Source organism: Achroia grisella, unplaced genomic scaffold (genome assembly GCF_030625045.1).
Source record: "Achroia grisella isolate CSIRO2021 unplaced genomic scaffold, CSIRO_AGI_Agris_v1 utg1304, whole genome shotgun sequence".
Lineage (NCBI taxonomy): Eukaryota > Metazoa > Arthropoda > Insecta > Lepidoptera > Pyralidae > Achroia > Achroia grisella.
This window is the reverse complement of record NW_026712617.1, coordinates 185,119-207,050: the sequence shown is the minus strand read 5'-3', so window position 1 is coordinate 207,050 and position 21,932 is coordinate 185,119. Positions and strand designations below refer to the sequence as shown.

General features: G+C 30.1%; 1 protein-coding gene across 7 annotated transcripts in view; it reads right to left on the bottom strand.

Annotated features, from left to right (window-relative positions):
• Window positions 1-21,932, bottom strand: part of LOC131855097 (potassium channel subfamily T member 2) — a 77,692-nt gene that overhangs the window by 12,700 nt on the left and 43,060 nt on the right. For 6 of the 7 annotated variants that reach the window (XM_059206310.1, XM_059206311.1, XM_059206312.1 and 3 more), the window contains exons 2-7: window positions 6,672-6,751; window positions 5,806-5,905; window positions 3,778-3,976; window positions 3,618-3,692; window positions 3,110-3,193; window positions 1,800-1,894 (exon numbers count right to left, since the gene is read on the bottom strand). In XM_059206310.1, the coding sequence (XP_059062293.1) occupies window positions 1,800-1,894; window positions 3,110-3,193; window positions 3,618-3,692; window positions 3,778-3,976; window positions 5,806-5,905; window positions 6,672-6,751 (633 nt within the window). Of the gene's footprint in view, window positions 1-1,799; window positions 1,895-3,109; window positions 3,194-3,617; window positions 3,693-3,777; window positions 3,977-5,805; window positions 5,906-6,671; window positions 6,752-16,242; window positions 16,359-17,603; window positions 17,777-21,932 lie in introns of those variants that run through there. The other variant, XM_059206316.1, reaches the window with a different exon arrangement.

The window sequence follows — 21,932 nt, the reverse complement described above, 5'->3', positions numbered from 1 at the left end:
TGTTATTTACAACGTTAAATCAATGCAATACAATGTTATCGAAAAATTATTTAATTTTAAATTGGCTTTAATTAAATAAAAGTATTCAATCATGTCGCCACGACTGGTCTCTTGTGTTTAATTACGCATATTAAAATTGGGCGCGTTCGTTGTCATTGGGACCCTGTAGTCCCAGGTAATGGCTACATTTATTAAGAGGTTATAATTTTTTAATTTGTGTCAAAGGACAGCGTAATTTTGCACAAGTGAGTTCTAGTATATATTTTTAGCTAATCCTCATTCATTTAAGAAAACCCTAATTTAACAGTTATAAATTTTAGTGATGGTCTCTTTTCATGCTGATATATGAAGTTTTTATATGCTGATTGTAAAGAGCCTAGTCCTTAATATGTACATATATTACACCATATATTAAAATTATTTGTTAACAAAGTTTGTTTTGCACACATGCTATTTATATTATACCTACTAGATTATTTACTTCATTCAGCGTTACTGTTACATTTTAAGTAAGCTGCTTGTGGCTTTCTCTCTATTTGTATCAGTTGATTCGTTATATTATCTTATTTCTCGTTACTATTGTAGTGAAGACTCAAAAAACAGTTATCTAATAAAATCTATTAGATAATTGTTTTTTGAGTCTTCTCTACAATCATAGACTTAATGCATATAATGATACCTACTCCATCCTTCAGAACATATGTTGATCCTGAAGGGGCATCATTCAGAATTTAGTGGAGATAATAATTTGGAATGGATTAGATATATGAAAAAAGTATTTATTTAAATAATTACTAAATAGTATACCAGTAGAATTACAAACATATGCGGAGAATCACATCTTATATATTTTATATAATTTACTACTTACCGACATTAAATATTATAAATATATGTAAGAATAAAGATTTCTATAATTGACGTTATCATTACCGAATTATAAATTAATCGAAAAAAAGATTTGGGTTTAATATATTTTCTGAAATCTGCTTTTTATTGTTAAAATTACGAAATAATATGGAATTAGACGAATGGGTTCGTTTAATTATATTTAATAAATTATTTAAAAGAAATCAGCAATTAATAGAATGAGCGACTGGTCCTCATTAAATCTAACGATTAGCACAGTAATACCGTTTGTTTGAAGTGAAAAATTATGTATATCCTCTTTTACTCTTAAACAACATAACGTAATAACACTTATCCTGCATTTCCTTAACAATTCACTCAATGATCTGTCACGTATCTTTAATAAATACTCACTCTATAAACGTTTACAATATACATATTTTATAATATTTATTTTAAAAAGCTCTTTTCCTACAACGACGCAATCATGATAAGAGAGACCCGTTAACTGTGTAGAATAAAAAGAACCTTAAAAGGTTGTATAAATTGAGTGAAGTGAACTTTCTCGGGATGATCTCATTCTTTTGCTCCCATTAAGGATACATATAATATGGTAATGGATTTATTAAGTTTCTTATATAAATATTTTAAGGGTGTAGGTATTTAGCTGTCAAACTATTGTTATTATTATATACGCTTTAAATAAAACGGACGGCCGGCTCGTCATTAGATCATGGAATAAAAAAGGGAATTCCATAAGAGTCTGTAATAGGTATATGATAAATAAATATTTATTTTATTCCAATTTAACTATACATAATATATTTTTTCCATTGCCTATGTATTACACATGTCAAGGTTCCTTGTTCAGGGTAGTCAAAATTTAGGAATAAATGATATGACTAAATGAATGGTATATGTTTGTTGTAAACCATAGTTATATGACTTACCTTGTGAATACGAGGCAGAGAAGAGTAACGCATAAGATCATCAGTTGTTGAGACAGGGCCGATTGAGATTTCTGCATTGCCCGATGGAGGTCATTCTAAAATAATACATAAAATAATGTTATAGTTATGTGATATCAACTATAATTTGGTAAGATTATACTAATCGTCCAGTCTTAGTACCAAGTATTTAGTCTAATGAACAAAATAAAAGTTTCGTGATGGATATCGTTTACAAGGAGTGTTTAGGAGAGTAGGTATATTAGGACAATTATACAATTATTTAGATAGACAACTGTTTATCTACGTAATTGATTTTATAAAGTTTCAATCTTTATAATAATTTGTAAAGATTTTTATCCGCAAAATTTTGGGAAGAAGGTACACTTTTTCGACTTGTTGCTGTATGAATACAATTAATTGCTTAAAAAGGGATTTTATACGCTGCGTAACGCTGTCGATTTTGTTGTCGAATAAGCTTATAAAGGCACGGCGCGTATTTGCCGCGCCCGCCCCTACTATACGCATTGCTAACTAAACCCACACGAAACACCTCAATATCTATAGTAATCTATTGTGACCTTGTTTCTCTTTTCATTTAGTGTATTCAGAATAATAATATTTCACTTTTCCATTACGAAATTGTATCACATGCACCACTATTGATTGATTGAAGAAGGTCTACATAAGACTTTTTTTAAGGATAAAATACATAAATTTAGTAGATACGGTTTTAACAGGTTTTATGTTAAATTGTAACAAACGGGTTAAAATATTACTGCGGATTACAGATAATAATGCCAGTTGCTCGTTGTTATGTGAGTATAGTCGAGTGGCGACCCAACACTTGTGTGTGACTTGAGCGAAATGTTTGTGAATTTGTTGTTATATAAATATGAACGTAGCGATTTTATAAATATGTACTGTGTATTAGAAATCGTTTTTTTTATAGTATTAGGATTTGTGTACAGTATTAGGAAAATTAATTGAATTATGAAGATTTATTCTTTATAACTAAGTATATTTTTAAAATATATTAATTTACAGAGATCCACGTCAATAATATCTTGCCGTACCCAAATTCCATGCAATTAAAATTAATATTATTATTACTTATCTTTATACTCTTTAGTATACTTTTGTTAATGAGGTGATAGAATTGTCTTTGCTGGTTATTATTATTATATTAATGATGGTGAGGTGTCGTATAGGTATAAATTGGTGTTTTATTTTTTAAACAGTAAGTTATAAAAGGTTAATAATAAGAAGAAATAAATAAATATGTAATATAATAATTATATGATTTTACTTACAAACAAATTTTCCAAAGATCTCTTTGCCAGCCAGCAATTGAGAAATACCGGGATGAATAGGTTGCGCAACGGTGGAAATGGCAGCTGAAAAATATTAAAACTCGTGAACATAAAGTATTTTATTTATTTTCTTAAATTTGAATGAAGAATATATGATGAATGAATCAATGCTATATAATATGTACCCATGGTGACACAAAAAATAATTGATAAACTACTATTAGCATGTTTTTTGGACTTCCTTTACCTCAGTGATCTTCTGTGTTCATATGGAACGCTTCTAAACATGTTTTATTATATATTATCCACGAAATGTATATACCAAGATAATCTGTTAGTTAGATTTGCTATTGTATATATTAAAATTCATTATTAAGTCATTCCTAATAATATAGATTCAACAATACATTCGCCTGTCTGTATGTCTTTTACGGCCTAATATTCGGTTACAGTAAAGTTTTAGTAGATAAGTCTATAATTATATATAATTTGTTGTATTGATACTTACAGTTAGCGCAAATGGAATCGTGTTTACCATCTCCAGTATGAAGTGAAAAGATAGTACTTGTTGCCAAATGTTTCCCTATGGGATAAGTAAAAGGTATTAAAAATAATTCATAGAAATATAGGTATAAGAATTTACTTCAAATGTTTAATGTTTCCCTCACCTTATAACCTAAATAGGCCATAAGGATAGCTTCGGTAAAGGAAATCATAGCCAATACGACTTGTACTACCCACAGATACAGAGGTCGGTTCACCCATATTATTCCGTCCCAGTTGATTATCGGACGCTCTTGAAATTCTTCTTCAGTCAAGTTGGCAGAATATTCGAATTCAGTTTTATTGCCGGGAATACAGCCATAGCTGTAATAAAACAAAGATAATTAAGTGATCGAACGTTAATGTAAGTATTATAGTATATAGTTAATGTAATTGAATATTTTAACATAATAAAAATATATGCCATTGCTTTCAGATATCTAATACATACATTTTTCCGTGAGAGGGCAACGGAAGCAAGCTATTATTTTAACGATCCAGCAACTTTTTGGAAAATATGAGAAGAATTTCATGATTAGTGTTCTAGTAATAGTGTTGTAACATTTATTGACGGTAAACAAAAGATGTAAAATTGCTAAAAAAAATATGAAATATTATCGGGACTACATAACAATATTTTCGCTTCAGGTTTTAATTTTATTTAAAAGCTGGAAATAGGTTACAGTTTCCGAGTCTCCAGTGTACAACGTGACAATATTGTGGGCGTATAATTTGATTTGCTCGTTTCAAAATACATTTTGTGCTATCGTAAATGGCGCTTGATTGTTGGCTCGGTGGCCTACCTGGTGGAATGTGGGAATCGTCGTAAATAGATAAGAATAGTCGGTACGACTATGGTTTTGTACACGGTCTCAAACATTACCACTTTTGAGTGATAATTACCTTACGTGTAATTAGGCTAAAGTTTTTACTTCGAAAATTGCACCACATGCTTTGTTTTTTCTGTACAGGAATAGCTAGAATAATAACAGCTACGAATGGCTTCTTGTCTTGTCTCAGGACTACTCTTAATTTGTGTGCGAAGTCGTCCATGTAATAGCGTTTAGTAGGTTATTTTTGATAAGTCCTTTATCTGAGGACGTATATGTTGATTGGATTGGTTGGGGTGAATCTAAAATTCGGCATTTAGTATTCAGTGTTCTATTTACTATATTTAATGGAAAACTTTCAATTTTATGTTAAATCGCTTCATGTTTCCACATATTCCCAAAAAAATAATATAGTATATATTGTCGAATACCTATAACGATAAATGGATTTCGTTGTGAAGGGAAGTTTATGAAAGCATTTTTTATACATTATTCAATTTAAAAACTGCATACTGTTTTTGTAAAGAATTTGTATCCATAGAGAGGTGGAAAAGGGGTTGAAATGATTTATTTAATCACCGTCAACGTTAAATTGTAATTATTTTACGATTTCGCAATTCGTAATCGAATTTCAAGAAGAAAAGTTAATAAAAATGGATTACTATGATATTTTAACTGAAACTGTACTAAGTAAGACTTATAAAAGTTACAAACATCTGGCAACTTACTACGAATAGACGCGGAATTTCTTCCGGGACTTGGTGGCACAGTAACTGACGTGATTCGATTACCGAAACGTCTGTTTCTCAAACTGACATTTAGAACGAATTGAGAGAGCAATAATAACTATTGACTGAATAAAGCTAGTTAACTTATGTGAAATAGGGTTTACTATTATTGCTTTATTGTAGTATTGCTTTATTGTTAAAAATATTATGACCCCTTTCTTTAACCTCTTAATAATAATATACGAAAAAAATGTTTGTTCCTGTTCAGGTCACCACATCATGTTTTTTCTATTTTGGCCGCAATTATTAAGGTAAACATTTTCCTATTTCTTTTCTTTAGTTTGGATGGAGATCAGGGCGCCGGTGAATTACAATTAGACATTCGGTGTTTGTAAACTATGGTATATTTAACTCGAATCCAACTCGCAATGTGGTTTTAGGTGCATTTTTGTATATTATATCACAGAGTGCCCCATTGTGTCAACGTAATTCTTGTTTCGAGCAAGTCGCTATTATGTGGAATTGCCTACCGGACAGAATACGAATAACCAAATGTTGCCAACCTTAAATGTTAATTATATATTATATTACTTACCAAGAGGCAAAAATGGGATCACCGTCAGCACAAACGCGGAATATGTACAGCAAGCAAGCCAATAGTTTGAAGAATAAGTTCGCAATTCTAATGCGTAAACCTGGAACATAAGAAATATCTATTGAATCTATATATTATTATAAGTACAAAAAGTTTACCATTATAATGCATCTCCATTTTTCTTGTCAATTTTTCTTTATTATCGGTTAAAAAATACATACATATATAAAGACATCACTATACAAAACACAATTGTATATATTATGTTAAACACTGTATTTTCGTTTCTGGTGCAAAACCAATATTGCACATTGTGATGCATCACTACTCATACAGTCATTGTTTTCATGGATAGCGGATTTGTTTGTCAGTATTGCACTATGTTTTTTGAGCTGTAAATGAAATCAGTCACGCGCTCTTTATTTGAGTGGATTGGACTGTTCTTTTAAAGCTGTACTCATGAAATCGGTCACGCGCAGAGTTTATCCGGATTGAACTATAATACGTTATAACGCTGTGCACATGTCGTCACGTGCAATTCCAAACATAATTATACAGTTATCACTTTATTATAATCAATATATTTACTAATTATTTTAGGGAATTGTACCTATATTAAGGATAATGTATGTAATGATACTTCAGCATTCGATTTTTAGCATTTAATTGTTATTTATTATGACAATGTACTAAATTTGTAAATCTATCTTCTAATATTATAGTTACGCTAATAACGATACGTTTACCGCTAGCCATTATAATATGATGCTGTAATGTTAAGTTTTTTTAATACTATTCTTTCATTTGTTACTATAAGATACATACGAGAGCTGCTTGCGAATATACGAAATAAAACTCATACTTACTGGATCTCTGGTTTTTAATGAAATAGAGTTGCAGTCTTTCCTTGAAAGTGTTCTCGTTGACATAATACTCCACGCGAACTCTGCAATAAACAACAAAAGTCATTACTAATACAGTACACATTGTGTCTAAGAAAGATACTTTTAAATGCATTGTTGTGTTGGATATATCGATTTTAATCTATTTTCGATACAAAAGCTATCACGTTTCGTTTACACTATTAACATTATCAATGTAGAACTTAGATAGTGGTTATAAATTTTAATGACGGCTTTAATGCCTCAGATTTGTTCAACTAATATCTGATTGATTTATTACTATTTATCCAATAATGAATCCAGGCTGAAAAGATGACTGGTAATTATTCTTAGATGAATAATTATGTTAATCTAATAATATTATTATTGGAAATAGTCGTTTAATGTAATGACATGGCCTGGTTACCTTTATACGTCGGTTCTAGTAACATTTTTATTGTATTTAATATAATTTGGACATTTATTGTTATTAAATAACTTTTATTGTTCTAAATATATCATATACTAGCTATCACACTTGGTCCGATTAAGGTGGCGTTTCATTATTGTTCCTTCTGACTTATCTATCTATCTATCCCTTTCCCAATCATAGTTCTGTCGACTGTACGATTTCCTTGACTGCAATATAATATTATGTACCTATGCAGCACTAATGTCAATGGAACACTTATTTCTAGATGTGTTTTCAATACATTATTAAATATGTGAACAGACTATAAAGTATCTAGTTTGTGATGTCGTGCTATTCATGTCTCAGCATTACTGAAAATTTATGGTCTAATCTGATTGTTATATTATTTTGATCAGTTTGATTGAATTGATTCGCATAGATTGATATAAGCAGATAAAAACATAAAATATTTCCAGAATCTCTTAAAACTAGTATGCTAAGAATCTCTCTGCATAACTTTGAACAATTTAATAAAATAAGCATCAATTTCTAGAAAAGAGTAATGGGCATTGGAAATATCTCATTCTTTTCACAATCGGAATACGATCTATATCTACTACATTTGTATGGTTTGGTTAAATTATATACTAGTCAAACTGTTTTGATGAACATGCGAGTTAATGTACATTGGAAAAGTTTTAATTTGTTGACTTCTATATATGTGTGAATTATTAATGTCGAAATATAGTGAATCGCATAAAATATAGTACACCAACTATGACAATTTTTTCCACAAAATGGAATTTTATAACAAATATTTTAATCGAAGTACCTATGTAAGTAAATTTAAATTAAAAGAAGGTATACCTACTTGTAGTTGACATATATTCGTTTCGCTTTATTATTCGATAATTTAAATGTCTATATATATCTGTTTGAGGTATTACATCGTTTTTTTAAGTTTTCGATATATTTCTTGTTTACATTACATATATTAAATACCCCCCGAAATTCAGGTTTTGATATATGTATTTATATGTACTAATTTATTTAGTACATATATATATATATATATTTATTTAGTGCATAAAGAATGTTTATAGAACATAATCAATTCCCAACATATTATTGATATCGTATGTTTCTACTTCGATGTCTTTTATTAGGCAGCGTTTTTTTTACAAAAATGCATATTTTTTCTATAATGCGGTTCATTGTCCAAACTTACAAAAATAAAAAACAAGCTTTAATTTTTTCCTTCTATAAATAGCCTATTTTCAAATACAAATACAGTAAATTTCCGTTCGTTCAGCACAAAATCCCCTTTAATTTTAAGAGAAAACAAATCCGGCTCACAGCTCGTCAAACGATTTTTTTTCTATTCTGGCCTCTTATTATGCACTGTCTTGATATTTTATATATATATATATATATATATATATAGAATATACATTATTTGTAACATATAGTGATTAAAAGACATATTTAAATTCAAATTCATAAACAAAGTATTAAAGAAGTCGACTTTATGTAAAATTACAATTGATTATACTATATATACCTATAATCAATTATATCTTTACATGAATTCGGAAATGTCTCAATTTTTTTTATAATATTATTGTAATTTTTATAATGCCCATTGATAAAAATTCAACAATACATTTTTACCTATCCTCGGAGTGTCACGCACGCATATGGTAATAAATAAAGTAGGTTTGTAGAACAAACAATTCTATTTTTATGTTTCGTTCCATTGTTTTTAACTGCTTACAATTAGTAATTATCATAAAAATAGGTAAAATATTGAATTCAAATATTATTCGTGGCATGATCTGGTATGAACTGCTTCTGCAACAAAGTCATAACATTTTTATGTATACCTGTATTACATTTGAGTGAGTAGAAATTTGGGAATAACGCATGATTGTTTTGAAATCCTACTGAGAGATTAACTCCTACAAGGCGTTCGTGGAGAGTGCCTACCGGACTTACATACGAACATAGACCGCAAATTAGAAATTTAGGTACAGGACATGGCTTAGATAAGCACAGGCTACACTACAAATTGCTACAAAATCTCTTGTAGATATGAAATTGGAATACCAAATACCGAGTTCTCTGTCGTTTATGCGCCTAAGCGAGGATATTATCTCGTTTCTTCCATGCGAGCCCTATCCGGAGTGATGGATGATTTTCGTTTAAGTGTAAATATTAATTATGTTTTTATTTACTTGTTATGTAACGTCAAAGTTACTGAATTCTTTATAGAAGGAAAAGGATTAACACACTAATTAAGTGTTTTCTTGTTCAGAAAATAAATAGGTTTTAGATCTGTATCTGTAAACTGAAAGACAAGTAAAACTGGTTATAAGAAATGCTTCCTTTTTTATTATTATTCCCGATTACCCTCGTAGACACTCTTCTATAAACACACAAAATTTGCTTTTCTACGTAATTGGAATGATAAATTAGCTAACGGCTCACCGACGGTGAGCGTTAATCGACACCTATATAGATACACACATATACGTACATGACCAGCGCTACAGAGATTACATTATCATGTGACATCTGTGATACTCATGCGTTGCAATAGCAGCGCACTGAGGTGTACTAACGCCTCTTGTCCTACAATTTCACTATCTAATCTTAGTCTACAACCGAAACAGAGTCCACAAAGCAAGCTGCATGGAGGCAGAAATAAATGAGAATTGGGTATCCACTCAAATGACTTATTACAGAGTTTACGCCTGTGGGCATTCATCATCACTGGATCAAATATGTGATTACCCATTCACTATAATGATATGATCATGATTTTAACTAAGCGAAAATAATTTACTTATCATATATTATTATATTGTTATGTAGGTACCTAATAATTGCAATTTAATTTCAAACATTTATAACACTGTGATGTTAAAATGGTAGAGTGAGTTGCTATAAGTGTTATATTTTAAACGAATATTCCATACAATGAACCAAGAATCATAATATTGTTATTCGATTTGGAGCAGAGACTGGAAAGTATAAATTACTGTTTTCGCTAAAGGTAAATTAAGGAACATAATAATTCTAAACACACGCTTATGTTGCATAAGGAATCCTCGTACAAAATTTCATGATGTAGCCACAGTTTCCGCGGATCGTATCACTGAAGCAGTATCTCATTTTGTAAATTACTAGCAGCCCGTTCCGACAGAGCACGAGTTGTACAATATACGTACATATACATATGATATACTATAATATTAGGACGTTTGGGCTGCTATATAAGCGAACTTTATTTCATACCATTTAAAGATTAAAAAAATATTCTTTTCTAAATTACATACTAGCTACAAACTGTTGTCCTGAATATATTATACAACGTACCATTTTAATTCTTTAAATTTTACCTTAATCAATATGATAAATGTATAATAGAAAAGGAGCAAGGAATTTAGCACTGAAAAATTATTTCACATTTATAGACTTTCAAAAGGTTAAAGGAGTTTTATTGTGTACGGGGCACGGGTATAGATTTATAACCCACAATAAAACAGGCCGTACGAATTCGTGAGTGCAAACTGAGAAGTACGGAGTCCTAGACCGATATTACGCTATGATTATACAGTTTTATATTTGTCGAAATACTCACATATTCAATATTTGTACGTTGTAAAAATATCTCAATAAAATTCCAATCCATATCGTTATGTACCTATAAGTATAGCAAATGTAGAAAAATGGTATTAATAAATATAAAAAAAAAATATATATCCCAGATATACTGTACACGTATTTTTGCCATGTAGTGATAGGAAGGTTACCTTTTTAGAACGTAAGTACCTACATGTATGATTCTAACGTAGTTTCCTTATACATAGGTAAAAAGGCACGAATTTTTCGACGTTTAGGGCCCTCATATCTCGTGGTATCTAATAAATTTCAGCAACCTTTATAAATAGTGTGTTCCTACGTTGGCTTCATTGTCGATTATTATTTTATTAATTGCAGTTGTTTATTAAACTTCTTTACACAGTTTACTATATAAAAATATGTCGTCGCGCCGAAGAAACAGCGATAAAAGTTAAAACATTTGTTTTATAGCATTGTACAGGATAAGTGTCGACATTAAAATGGACATAACGGCGCTTGCGTGCTTCGACAAGAGTGTACCTACACACCCATGAGGAAACCGTTCCATTACAGCGATATAAAGTATAAAAGCCGATACCTATACCAATGAATACAGAATCATCTAAATAATTAAAAAAAAATACAGTTTTCAAAATTGTAGAGATTTTTTTTAATGTTTTATGATTTTTATTGTGTTAGATGACAGAAATGTATTTTATTGTATGCACGAAACTCAATTATTTTAATTAGGTCGCTGAAGTTCAATATTTTTCATTCAATTTGTTTATATGTCAACGGAATTACTCCTTAGTTCACCACGTATAAAGATTTCCAATAGCGTATTTCATGATCACCACTTATCACCACCACCATATACAGTCCGGTAACATGGTAGTGAATATTATCTATGTTTCAGCAGATAGAATTACTCATAATAAGATATATTAGAATAGGTAGATGTATAAAGGAAAAACATTTGGACTCTGTTGAATAGTGTATTATACAAAAGTGAAGCAGTCCGCTTCAGTTTTGTATAGTTGACAGTTACACATGAATACAAAATGTTTCCAACTGCTCAGTACAACTATTTCTGTTCATGAATATGATGCCTTTAATGGTCGGAGTGTCATCTATGTATAACTATTTACCCTGCAACCACAAGCAGGTACATATATAAAATATGTATATAACTTTATTTAGTTAGGGAATTCAAACAGTATTCCACATCACTTATCTAAATTTTAAAGATTTAAAAATAATATTCTGTATAACTTAATGTCAAAATCAGCTACATTTAATTTAAAACTAGATTTTTAGTATTTTTTATTGATAACAGGTTTAATATAGTAATATTAAATTTGAGACGAGGGAGCTAGAAATACCATTTGTGTGGTTAGATCAATCTTATGGGACCTGCTTCAGGAGTTCTTTTGGTAGCCTGACTTAGCACGTAGTGCCGATAAAGACAATGACCTTAATTTAGTTAGTTGATAATACTGTCCATACACGAGACCCGAATTCTCCGATCTCGCTGCTGCTCAAATATTAGTTAATTTATTTTTATAATAATATGTAAGTAACCTTAAAATTGAATAGTACCCAGGAATATGGACCCGGGAATATGGACCCAGGAGGAAAAATGCATTAAATATTGAACATTGTTTTCAAAGGAAGCAATCGCTAGTTTTTAGAAATAATAGTACTGCTCTAACCTTTTCAAAAAGCTTCACTGAGTCCTGGGGCACGGAGTAATTGAAAATGCAAAAAGGTACGCTTTCTTCTTTTATTGTATCGTAGTCAACGTAATTGGAGTACCTACTCCGCTAACAGACTCTGAATCTGATTAAATGATACTGAGGAAAGTTAGTTTATTAACGGGAATGCTGAATGCGATTGAAGTGCTCGTAAGCTGGAAGTTTACCGAGATTAGTTTGTGACAATCCGCAATCTGAAATCTTAAATTTTAAATCCTGTGTATTTTGCTTTATCGCCGCTGTAGTGCAGATTATAAATGATATCGTATTTTATAAAAAAAAAATGTAATACAGTGTATCTCCTACGCGTAGTATAAGTACATTGTGTAATTTTATATTCACTAGGAATATTTTGATTAAAACAAACTTGTCGTTATGTTATGTATGTGTATGTAACTTTTCGTATAATTAACCTTTTGTTTTGATATCCAATATGAATAGGAATTAGTAAGAATACATTTAAAATAACTCGTCTGCCTCCTTGAATGTTCTGACATGTTGGATATAGAATGACGTCAAAGTTTCAGCTCAGCTTCAAATATGTACTTCCAAATTGAGTTGCAAGGTTCATCTTATTTAGATTGTAAGTTAAATAACAATTTATATTTACTATAACGGTTTTGGTAACATTTTTTTTCTATTGACTTCTCTTATAGTAAAATACAAAAATGATACGTTTGTATGTATTAGCTATACATTAAATTTAGCTGCTGTACTATAAATACTCACAATAATACGCATGTATTGTATGTTATGTATTTACCTTAAAAGTATGCTTTATTTTGAAGTAGTCGAGCAATTTGATAATATGAGGAAATACGTAAAGAATGAATTAACTGATGTATTTTTTCACAGTTAATAATTATGGAAGTAGATAAATGTCTGAAATGAAATAAAAATATTGTAGGCCTCTGGTTGGGATGAGAGAAAATTGGCCTAATTATAATAACGGAGCAATTCAGGTTAATTTTCACTATTAGTTTAGTAGCGTAGAGCTTCCACCAATGGAGGTACTATAGACGGCATAAATACACAATTAAATTGTTCTATAATACGTACTGTAGCAAAGTACTCATTACCAGGAATTTGGAAAAAACTTCCTATCTTATGACTTATCTGTTGTACAATACTTCATGTAGTCATTGTTATAATCTTCTAAACTTTCGCCATCTTCTTCCAAAAAATTAGCACTGATTTCATATATGCAGTGAACTATGTACTAAAGTATATTAATATTTCAAAATGAAGTTTGTCTCTTTACTGTTCGAGCTCCTAACAGTAATGTATAACGAAATATAGTGTACGTGATTTTATCACGTTTATAATAAAGCTGTGTGAAATTAAACTTTTGTTTACGTAGAAAATTGCTATTACAGTTAGTCCATGTCAGATTTTGTTGAAAGTTGCAATGTACATAAGTATATTGCATATAAGACTGTTTACCCACAACACAGGTGCTTTATATCCCTCAAATCCGACGGAAATCACGAACAGAATTGAAAATCGAGAGAATGAAATTATAAACTGCACGTTGCAGCATACTTCTATAAACAGTATGAATCCTTATTTTCTAGGTGATATTATAACTTGAGAACAACGTAGCTAGTTCTGTTTATTCTCTAATATTTTGTAGAAAGTTATAATAGAAAATTTTATTTAATAATATACTCAGAATTTTTTATGTAACTTAACGATTATTTTAATTTCATGCTGTCAAAATTTGAGTATTCTTAAACATCTGCCGAGTCAGCTAGTAAACGATATACATATATCATTACGACCGAATCCTTTAGAGTAGAAATAATACTTTTTACTTTATAACTAACTTAGGATCATCAGCTTATTTATTATTAGATATCGGCATTATCTCCTGATTCCTTGGAAGTCATTAAGCTCTTATACCTAATCCATTCTTAGTGCTAAATGACGTTATAAATAATAAACGCCTGTGCAAAATTTTAAATGTGGAGATAGATTAGTTTCTATTTATATCTTACATCATTGTCTTGCCTTTATACTAATATTAGGGAACTTCATCTATCGGACCCATTTAGCCATAGCTGACTTACGCTTCTTTGATACATATCATCTTTCATACAGTCCATCCATCAATTTTAATATTAAAATCATGTTCCTCAGTCCTTCATAACATAATATGGAAAAGACATATTTATACCAAGGCAATATATAGTAACTTTGCTAGTACAACTTTGATACTTTCTCGTATGTACTCATTTCCTATTCTGTCTTTCCTGGTCACCCCATATATGCATCTCAGCATTCGCATCTCTGCCATATGAACACTCCTTCCATCCATCGCCTTGACACCTTATATTCAGATCCATCAAATATTATTATAAAAAATGTAATACCAAAAATATTTTGACTTAGCATTGCTAGGTTGCAGTTATTTAAGAAATTTAGCCGGACTTGGTATCCATGGTATTCGAACTAATAATAAGCACTTAACTTTTATGTTTGTTAATTTGATTTATATAAAAACTAAACGTACGGGAAGCTTGATATCTCAATAAATATTATATTATTAGCAGGCCCAAAAGGACAATAATTTAAAACAAACATCGGTGCAACTTATACAAATGGATTTTTCCATCGTTTTTTTTTTGCGGTTGTATTATTGATAGTTTACAATAAATTTAAATCTCTGGGCTTTTAATGATTTCTTTAAAATTTTAAATCATCATTGCCTTCTTCTCTTCTTTTCATATCTCGACCCTTCTTATTCTATTCTACACGTTTCATTTAGCTCATCTGCTCCGCTCTAATACATTCCTTCGCGCTCTACCTCCTTATATTCCGCTATGCCCCATTCCACCCGTTCGATCCCATTCTACCACTTTCTGTTCCGCTCGAACCGATTTAAATTCATTGTACATAATTCTACTTCATTCCTCTATCAAATGTTTTAATTATCAGCTTGGATCAGTTTATATGGGATAAAGAAAATTGGTTTCCGTATTTTTAGGATTATTTTCCAAAAATCCGTTCCATAATTTCAAGCAATATTTTAAAAATTAGTTAAGCTGTTCTCGCCTTTCCAGTTTAAGTTAGTAATTGGTTTTTTGGTAATTAAGTGAGGTTTTACAACAGATTACCAGAGTCAGTTCTAAATCTGCCTGAAAAAAGATTAAAATGTCGCATAAAAAACTTCCTTTGTAAAAAATGCTTATTATAAAATTGAAGAGTTTGTAAACGATAATAGTGTTTTTGTATTATAAAAGTAAAAATTCATGACGCTGACAATATTTTCTAATTGCACTAGGAATGAGTACGTAGTAGCTTCTATATTGATTGTTAAATGCCTCTTACCTGTGATTGTGTAATTATTTATTTTTAAAAACATTTACTCAAAAGAGCAACATAAGTATCTTGTTCATTCTTCTTCAGTCTATGTTCCGAATGATTGATAAAATAAAAAAAATATGACAATTTAAAAGCTTGTATTGAGTGTTTTTGAATAAAGATTATTTCTATTTCAATTTCTGATTAGTAATATTTAGTGATTTTTTACGTGGATGTATATGATAGAATTACAGAAATATTTAAGCTGCAATTAAAATCATTGGATAAAAAATATAAATAAGCGGCAACGCAAGTAGTATTTATTGAAGAAATTCCTAGAATGAATAAATGGAATATTTGCAGAGGTAGAGTATAAACTTGTAAACTTATAAAAAATGACACATAGATACAATTACTAAATGTTACTGCTAAGAATACATCGGATAATAAGTAATAAAATTACCTTGGTATCTTGTCGTAGCTGTCCCAACTCGTTAAGCAGTTGTAAGAACTATATCTATTGACAGTAGCCATGGTAGTGTCGTTTTAGTATTTACTGTTTCAATTAATGATAGTAACCTACTGACAGAAGTTAACTACTATTAGAACATCGACATATACTGGGACTAGCTAAATTTTGATCAAAACTATCTAATTTTTATTAAATTTTAGCTAGGCCTAGTACAATTCTAATTAAATTCAAAAGCTTATGAATTTTTACGCGCCGTTTTATCGCCAGTTCAGGAAATTATTTTATGCTATTTTCCCGCAATCCGTGTAAATTGTGTTAAGGTAATCTATATTTAACCATATTTAGTTTTGTGAAATAAATCCTTTCTGAGAGAAAAGAGATTTCTTTTTTTAATTTTAATGAGTTTTTCGTTTCCTATCATAAAAAGATATTTCGGTACATATATTTTAAAGTACGCAGGAACAATTAGTAAAATTGATGATTTCTTTTATAATATGCATTAGGTAATGTAGAATACTGTAAGAATTTAAGAGAATATTGTTTAACACTGTTTGTTGTAAAAGAGCGCAGTAATGGAGTTATCTCCTACGTTTTTCTATTTCCACGGAGCCACTTAGTAAAGGAACGAAGATTGATTGAGATAAAACATTTTCACCATAAATCAAGACTATGTCAATACTTTGACAAGATGGAGTTAATTGAGCCACTAACAATAAATTAGGGCGATGAATGGTTCCTTTGAACTTTAATTACTTAACTGTTTGTTAAGTAACAATTAAAGTACCACAAACTGATTATTTGATGCTTCTAAATGGCAACTACGAGTAAATTACTGACATGTACAAGTATATTATATGCTCTATTATTTTTTATTTAGATATTAATTTACTTAAAAGCATGAAACAAATTTAATATATGCAAAATTAATTGAAGTGTAATAAATTGTAGAGTTCATTACTATGAAATCCACAAAGAATACTCGGTAAACTAAATTTACATTTACTATACTAATAATATTTTATCACATTAAAAAATAATATTTGTTTAACACTATTCAATATATTCGAATACTTATTACATGAAATTAATTTAAAAAAAATATAATCTAATAAACTTATTTAATTTAAAAACATTTTCTCTGCTTCGGAGTACTTATGTAAATAGATATAATTTTGTATTTTGTAATTTTAATAAAGCACAGGAGAGAGAATTTTTTGTTAAATAAGCTAAGAAAAAATATAGTTTCACTAGTTATGACGCTTTAATTTCACGGCGATATAAACACTGAAATAAATAAGTCTTTAATTTCAAAACTTGGTATCGGCAAATATTTTAACAGGTGGCGGGGCGACCTTTGGGAGCGAAATGTTCACGTATTCCGCAAACCCAGTGCGTAAATTTATAATTCATAATTTAAAAATTCATAGGTCGCGACGTGGATTGCGTTTGTCGAAGTAGTCGTTTGATGTTTGCGAATAATTTATTAGTGTGAAATGTGTAGGGAAGGCGCAGCGGATCGGTTCGCCGCGATGCCGTCGCGCGACTAAACTCGACTGGCTGGGCTACTAGCTACACGGCCGGGTGGTGGTCGGTGGTTGATCGCGCCACTCGCGACTCGCGCGTCCTCACCGTTCACTGCCGCCACCGCACCGCGCTCCTTTAACCGCTCTTTGCTGCACTTCACTGTATTGACAACAACCTGCATACTCGACAATCTCTTATCGATATCTTACAAATGTATGTCGATCTTCCAATACACTATACATGTCATATCAACTCTATATATAAACTATATACGGAAGAAAGGAATGAACTTTGTTGTTCTGACTGATTAAATTTATTGAAGTATTGTCTCTTCATGTGAGTAATCATTACAGTTCCAGTAGAACGACTGTTAAAAATACCTTTTTCAATTATATCACTATAACAGCTGCATTTATTAAATTAATGGCAATCATAAGATGAAATAAAAGATTTCAGTAACATTTTTATAATTGTTACTGAAAACTTTTATTTCATCTTAGACTTATTTATTTTGTAATAAAGAAATATATTATTTTGACATGAAATTAATAACGACTGTTTGTTAATATCAATGAACATAATGTTTTGTGATATTTATATAAAATACTCAAAAACAGCAGCATTCGTTAAAATTATTATACCTTAATTTCTGTAACAAATACCGTGATGGTTTATTTGTAGACTATACTCAAATTTCGTGTATCCTAAGGCTTAACTCTGTTCTCAAATGTAGCATAACTGTTTATATATTCTGCAAGTATATAAGCCGATCGCATTTAACTTAGGATTACAATATTGTTATTACACTAGTACAGTCAGCAGCTTTGTTTATTTAGAACTTGTTACTAACGATGTATAATAACATCACTGGTCACGATGTTTAATTCATGTTTTCTGCCACCGAGAAACATCTCCACTAATGATCGTCCTGCGTCGTGAGTTTCAACAATTTTTATTTCAAGAATACTTTAATGATTTCGACGTCGAAATGTGATTGCGTCGCTTCGCAATTCATATAGCAGTTCTGTTTGTACGATTTAATGTCAAAGCGTTCGTAGTTCTATTAAATGAACTGCTGTAACTTATTTCAGTCGTAATTTATACGAGTGCAATTTCAATGTTACTCAAAAAAGCCATCCACCGTGTAAATACCATACTAGATAATAATATCAGTTTATGACAGAGTTGAGTTTTAAACTTTTAGTTGAGAACTTGTTCCTGCATCAAAGGATGAAACAGAAAATTCTGTTGTAAACGCCAGTACATCTGCATGAGTACTCTGGCAAGCTACAAAAATTTTAATTTACTCTTCACAGATTTTATATACAATTTATTCAAAGCGTTTTAAATGTTATTTAAAATGAATAACATTTCTGAAATACTTTATGAACTATGACCTGGTTTTTTGTTACTGCAATATTTTTACTTTTGAGAAACACATAAACTCTTTTAATATGCTGTCCCTTTGAATATTCACATTTTGCATTTGCTGTTATAGTTTCATAATATAATGGACAGTAGTACCTACTTGAAGCAAGATTATCCTGTTCGAAAGGGCTTATGTTCGTATTTTGTACTGTTTGCTCAACAATATATAGATTCTGTTAGCACCATTGTATATATGCTTCAACAAAGCTTCTATGTTATTGCAAATCCGTAATACTACAGCTCAATGAACAGCTGCCTATACAATAGCGTTTCAGGTTTAGACACATATTGGTTTATGCTGCACGTGTAGGAACATCACAAATAAACTCTCGATAAGCCCATATAGGATGCAGGCATTGTCAACTATCGTTATTGTACTGGACATAACCCTTGATATGCCCACGTTTCGCTGAGCATATTGGAATTCAATGTCCAGTACGGGTGGTGACCTCCCGCATTTCTCCTCGCTCGGTTCGCAACGACAAAGCCGTATCGTTGGAGCTACGAAATTATATATAACTATACATACATCTGGAAAACATAAATCTATTAGATTTTGCAATATAAATTTCAGAACAAAAACGATGGGAATGTAAAATCGTTTTATATTTTCTTGGAAAATCATTAATTTTCGTAAGCACAGTATTTTGGGTTTTAACATTTATAAACATTATCCTATATAAATTATTATTTTTAAGTAAATGCACCCTTATCCAATCTCTGTTCATTAAGTAAGGCATTCGTGACCTATTTCCATCTCAAATGAAGCATACTGTAATATAATCCTTCATGATGATAAAATACAGCATACCATACACAGAGAAATAATAAAATAAATGTTTACGACATATTATGAAATTAAACATTTTACTAATATTAATTTTAGTAATTTTAAATAATTATAAAATGAAGCCCGAGAGCTTATATGTTGTTTAGAAAAAAAAAGCATCGAATTAGTAAAAATATAATATTTTGTATGAACTGGATCAGGAAAATTTAAAATCGTTGTTGTATTATCGTAGGTTGAATCGGTGGTATTTTTTATATTTAAATTCAATGTATTCAGATGCATATGCAGAACAAACGACCTGCATTGTCATGCCAGAACAATAAATCCTTAATTTTTCCGTAATGAATAACATGCTATAATGATGTTATTCTTCAAACAAGCTTACAGCTTGAAAATCAGGTTCGGAGGAGATAATTTGTTTGTACAATAAATATTTTCATTCTGCTCTTAAATCAGTTATCAGTTAACAAGTTAACAACAAAATGTAACCCACCCATGTAAAATGAAACCTTATTGCATTTTGTAGCTTAATATTTTAAAGTCGTTTTCTTTGACCACTCCTTATCACAATGTGCTCAGCATAATAATGGGACAGAATGAAATGATATGGTTTGTTATGTCAATTAGCTTTTGTTAAGTTTATTTATGTTTTGTTCTATAAGTCATTTTCAACTACTATTTTCTAATGTGTAATAATGTCTTATGTAAAAATTTAAACTAAATTAAATCGGGAGTAGTTAACTATATAACTTCTATATTATCTTGTTTTCGTCTCATTAATTGTGGTCGGCTTTCTTCTATTCGATCGTTTCATTCATTCGTCATACTTAAACTTACTATCCTTTTATGTCAGCTTATTACATGTTCAGATTCAACACTATAATTAAAACGGAGCTCGTTCTTTAAAATCTTGAATTCATTCTCGATCATTATATCTAGTTATGATGCAACTGCCTGGCTCTGAAACGCAGGTCCTTTGTCAGAAGGCATTCGGGTCGTATAAATTGCATTTTAATTATATTTTTAATAATCATGGACCGAGGGTGAACTTTCCTTTGTCAGAAGGTATTCAGATCGTATAAATTGCATTTTAATCCTATTTTAATAATCATTGGATGCACGGACGTGGGCTTTAGAGATGGGAAAATAATCGGTATCGTAACATTGCATATATATACGTTAAAACATTTATATTTTACTTAATAAATTTTGTATAAATGTGCTTAGAATATATTCTGTGCCAATCGATTTTCTTACTACATATGTATCAAAATTTATAATAGTATACTTAGAGTGCCCTTAAACATAATTGGAAGAATCTTATGCCAAATGTCACACAATGTATTTTTAATGTAGTGTTAAATGTAGAAAGACTGCCACTACAAAAAAGTCAGGTTATGAAAAAAATCGTATATAAATTTCGAATGAAAATATGTACTTGTGTAACATGAGTCAGGATTTCTAGTTCTACTAGTATTTGAAAACCTAATGTAAATTATTTAATTTATTTATATGTCTACATGATATTGCTATCTCTGATTTCTTATTCCTTTTCACAGAGAATCTTGATATTTCATAGATTTACATTATGGTTTGTCAGTAAGATTCATCCTTTTCATGCATAGTAATCTTATTGAATTTGACATTTTTGTTTGGGTCTTATCTGTTTCAGGCTGTATTTTTACCATATATTTCCTAATATACATATATTGATAATTAAAATCAAATGTTAGTTTAGGAATCTGTACATCTAATGTCCACAGATGATAAATTTCGTGAGATGAAATTGTCTAAAATATTATGCTATTGTCTTCAGATTTACCTAAGTAAATGAAATATGTTATTGTGATTGATTTCAAACCAGCTATAACGACATATTATTGACTCTTTTTATTTTTAAAATTAAATTTATTTATTTTTAAATAATGAAAAAATGTGT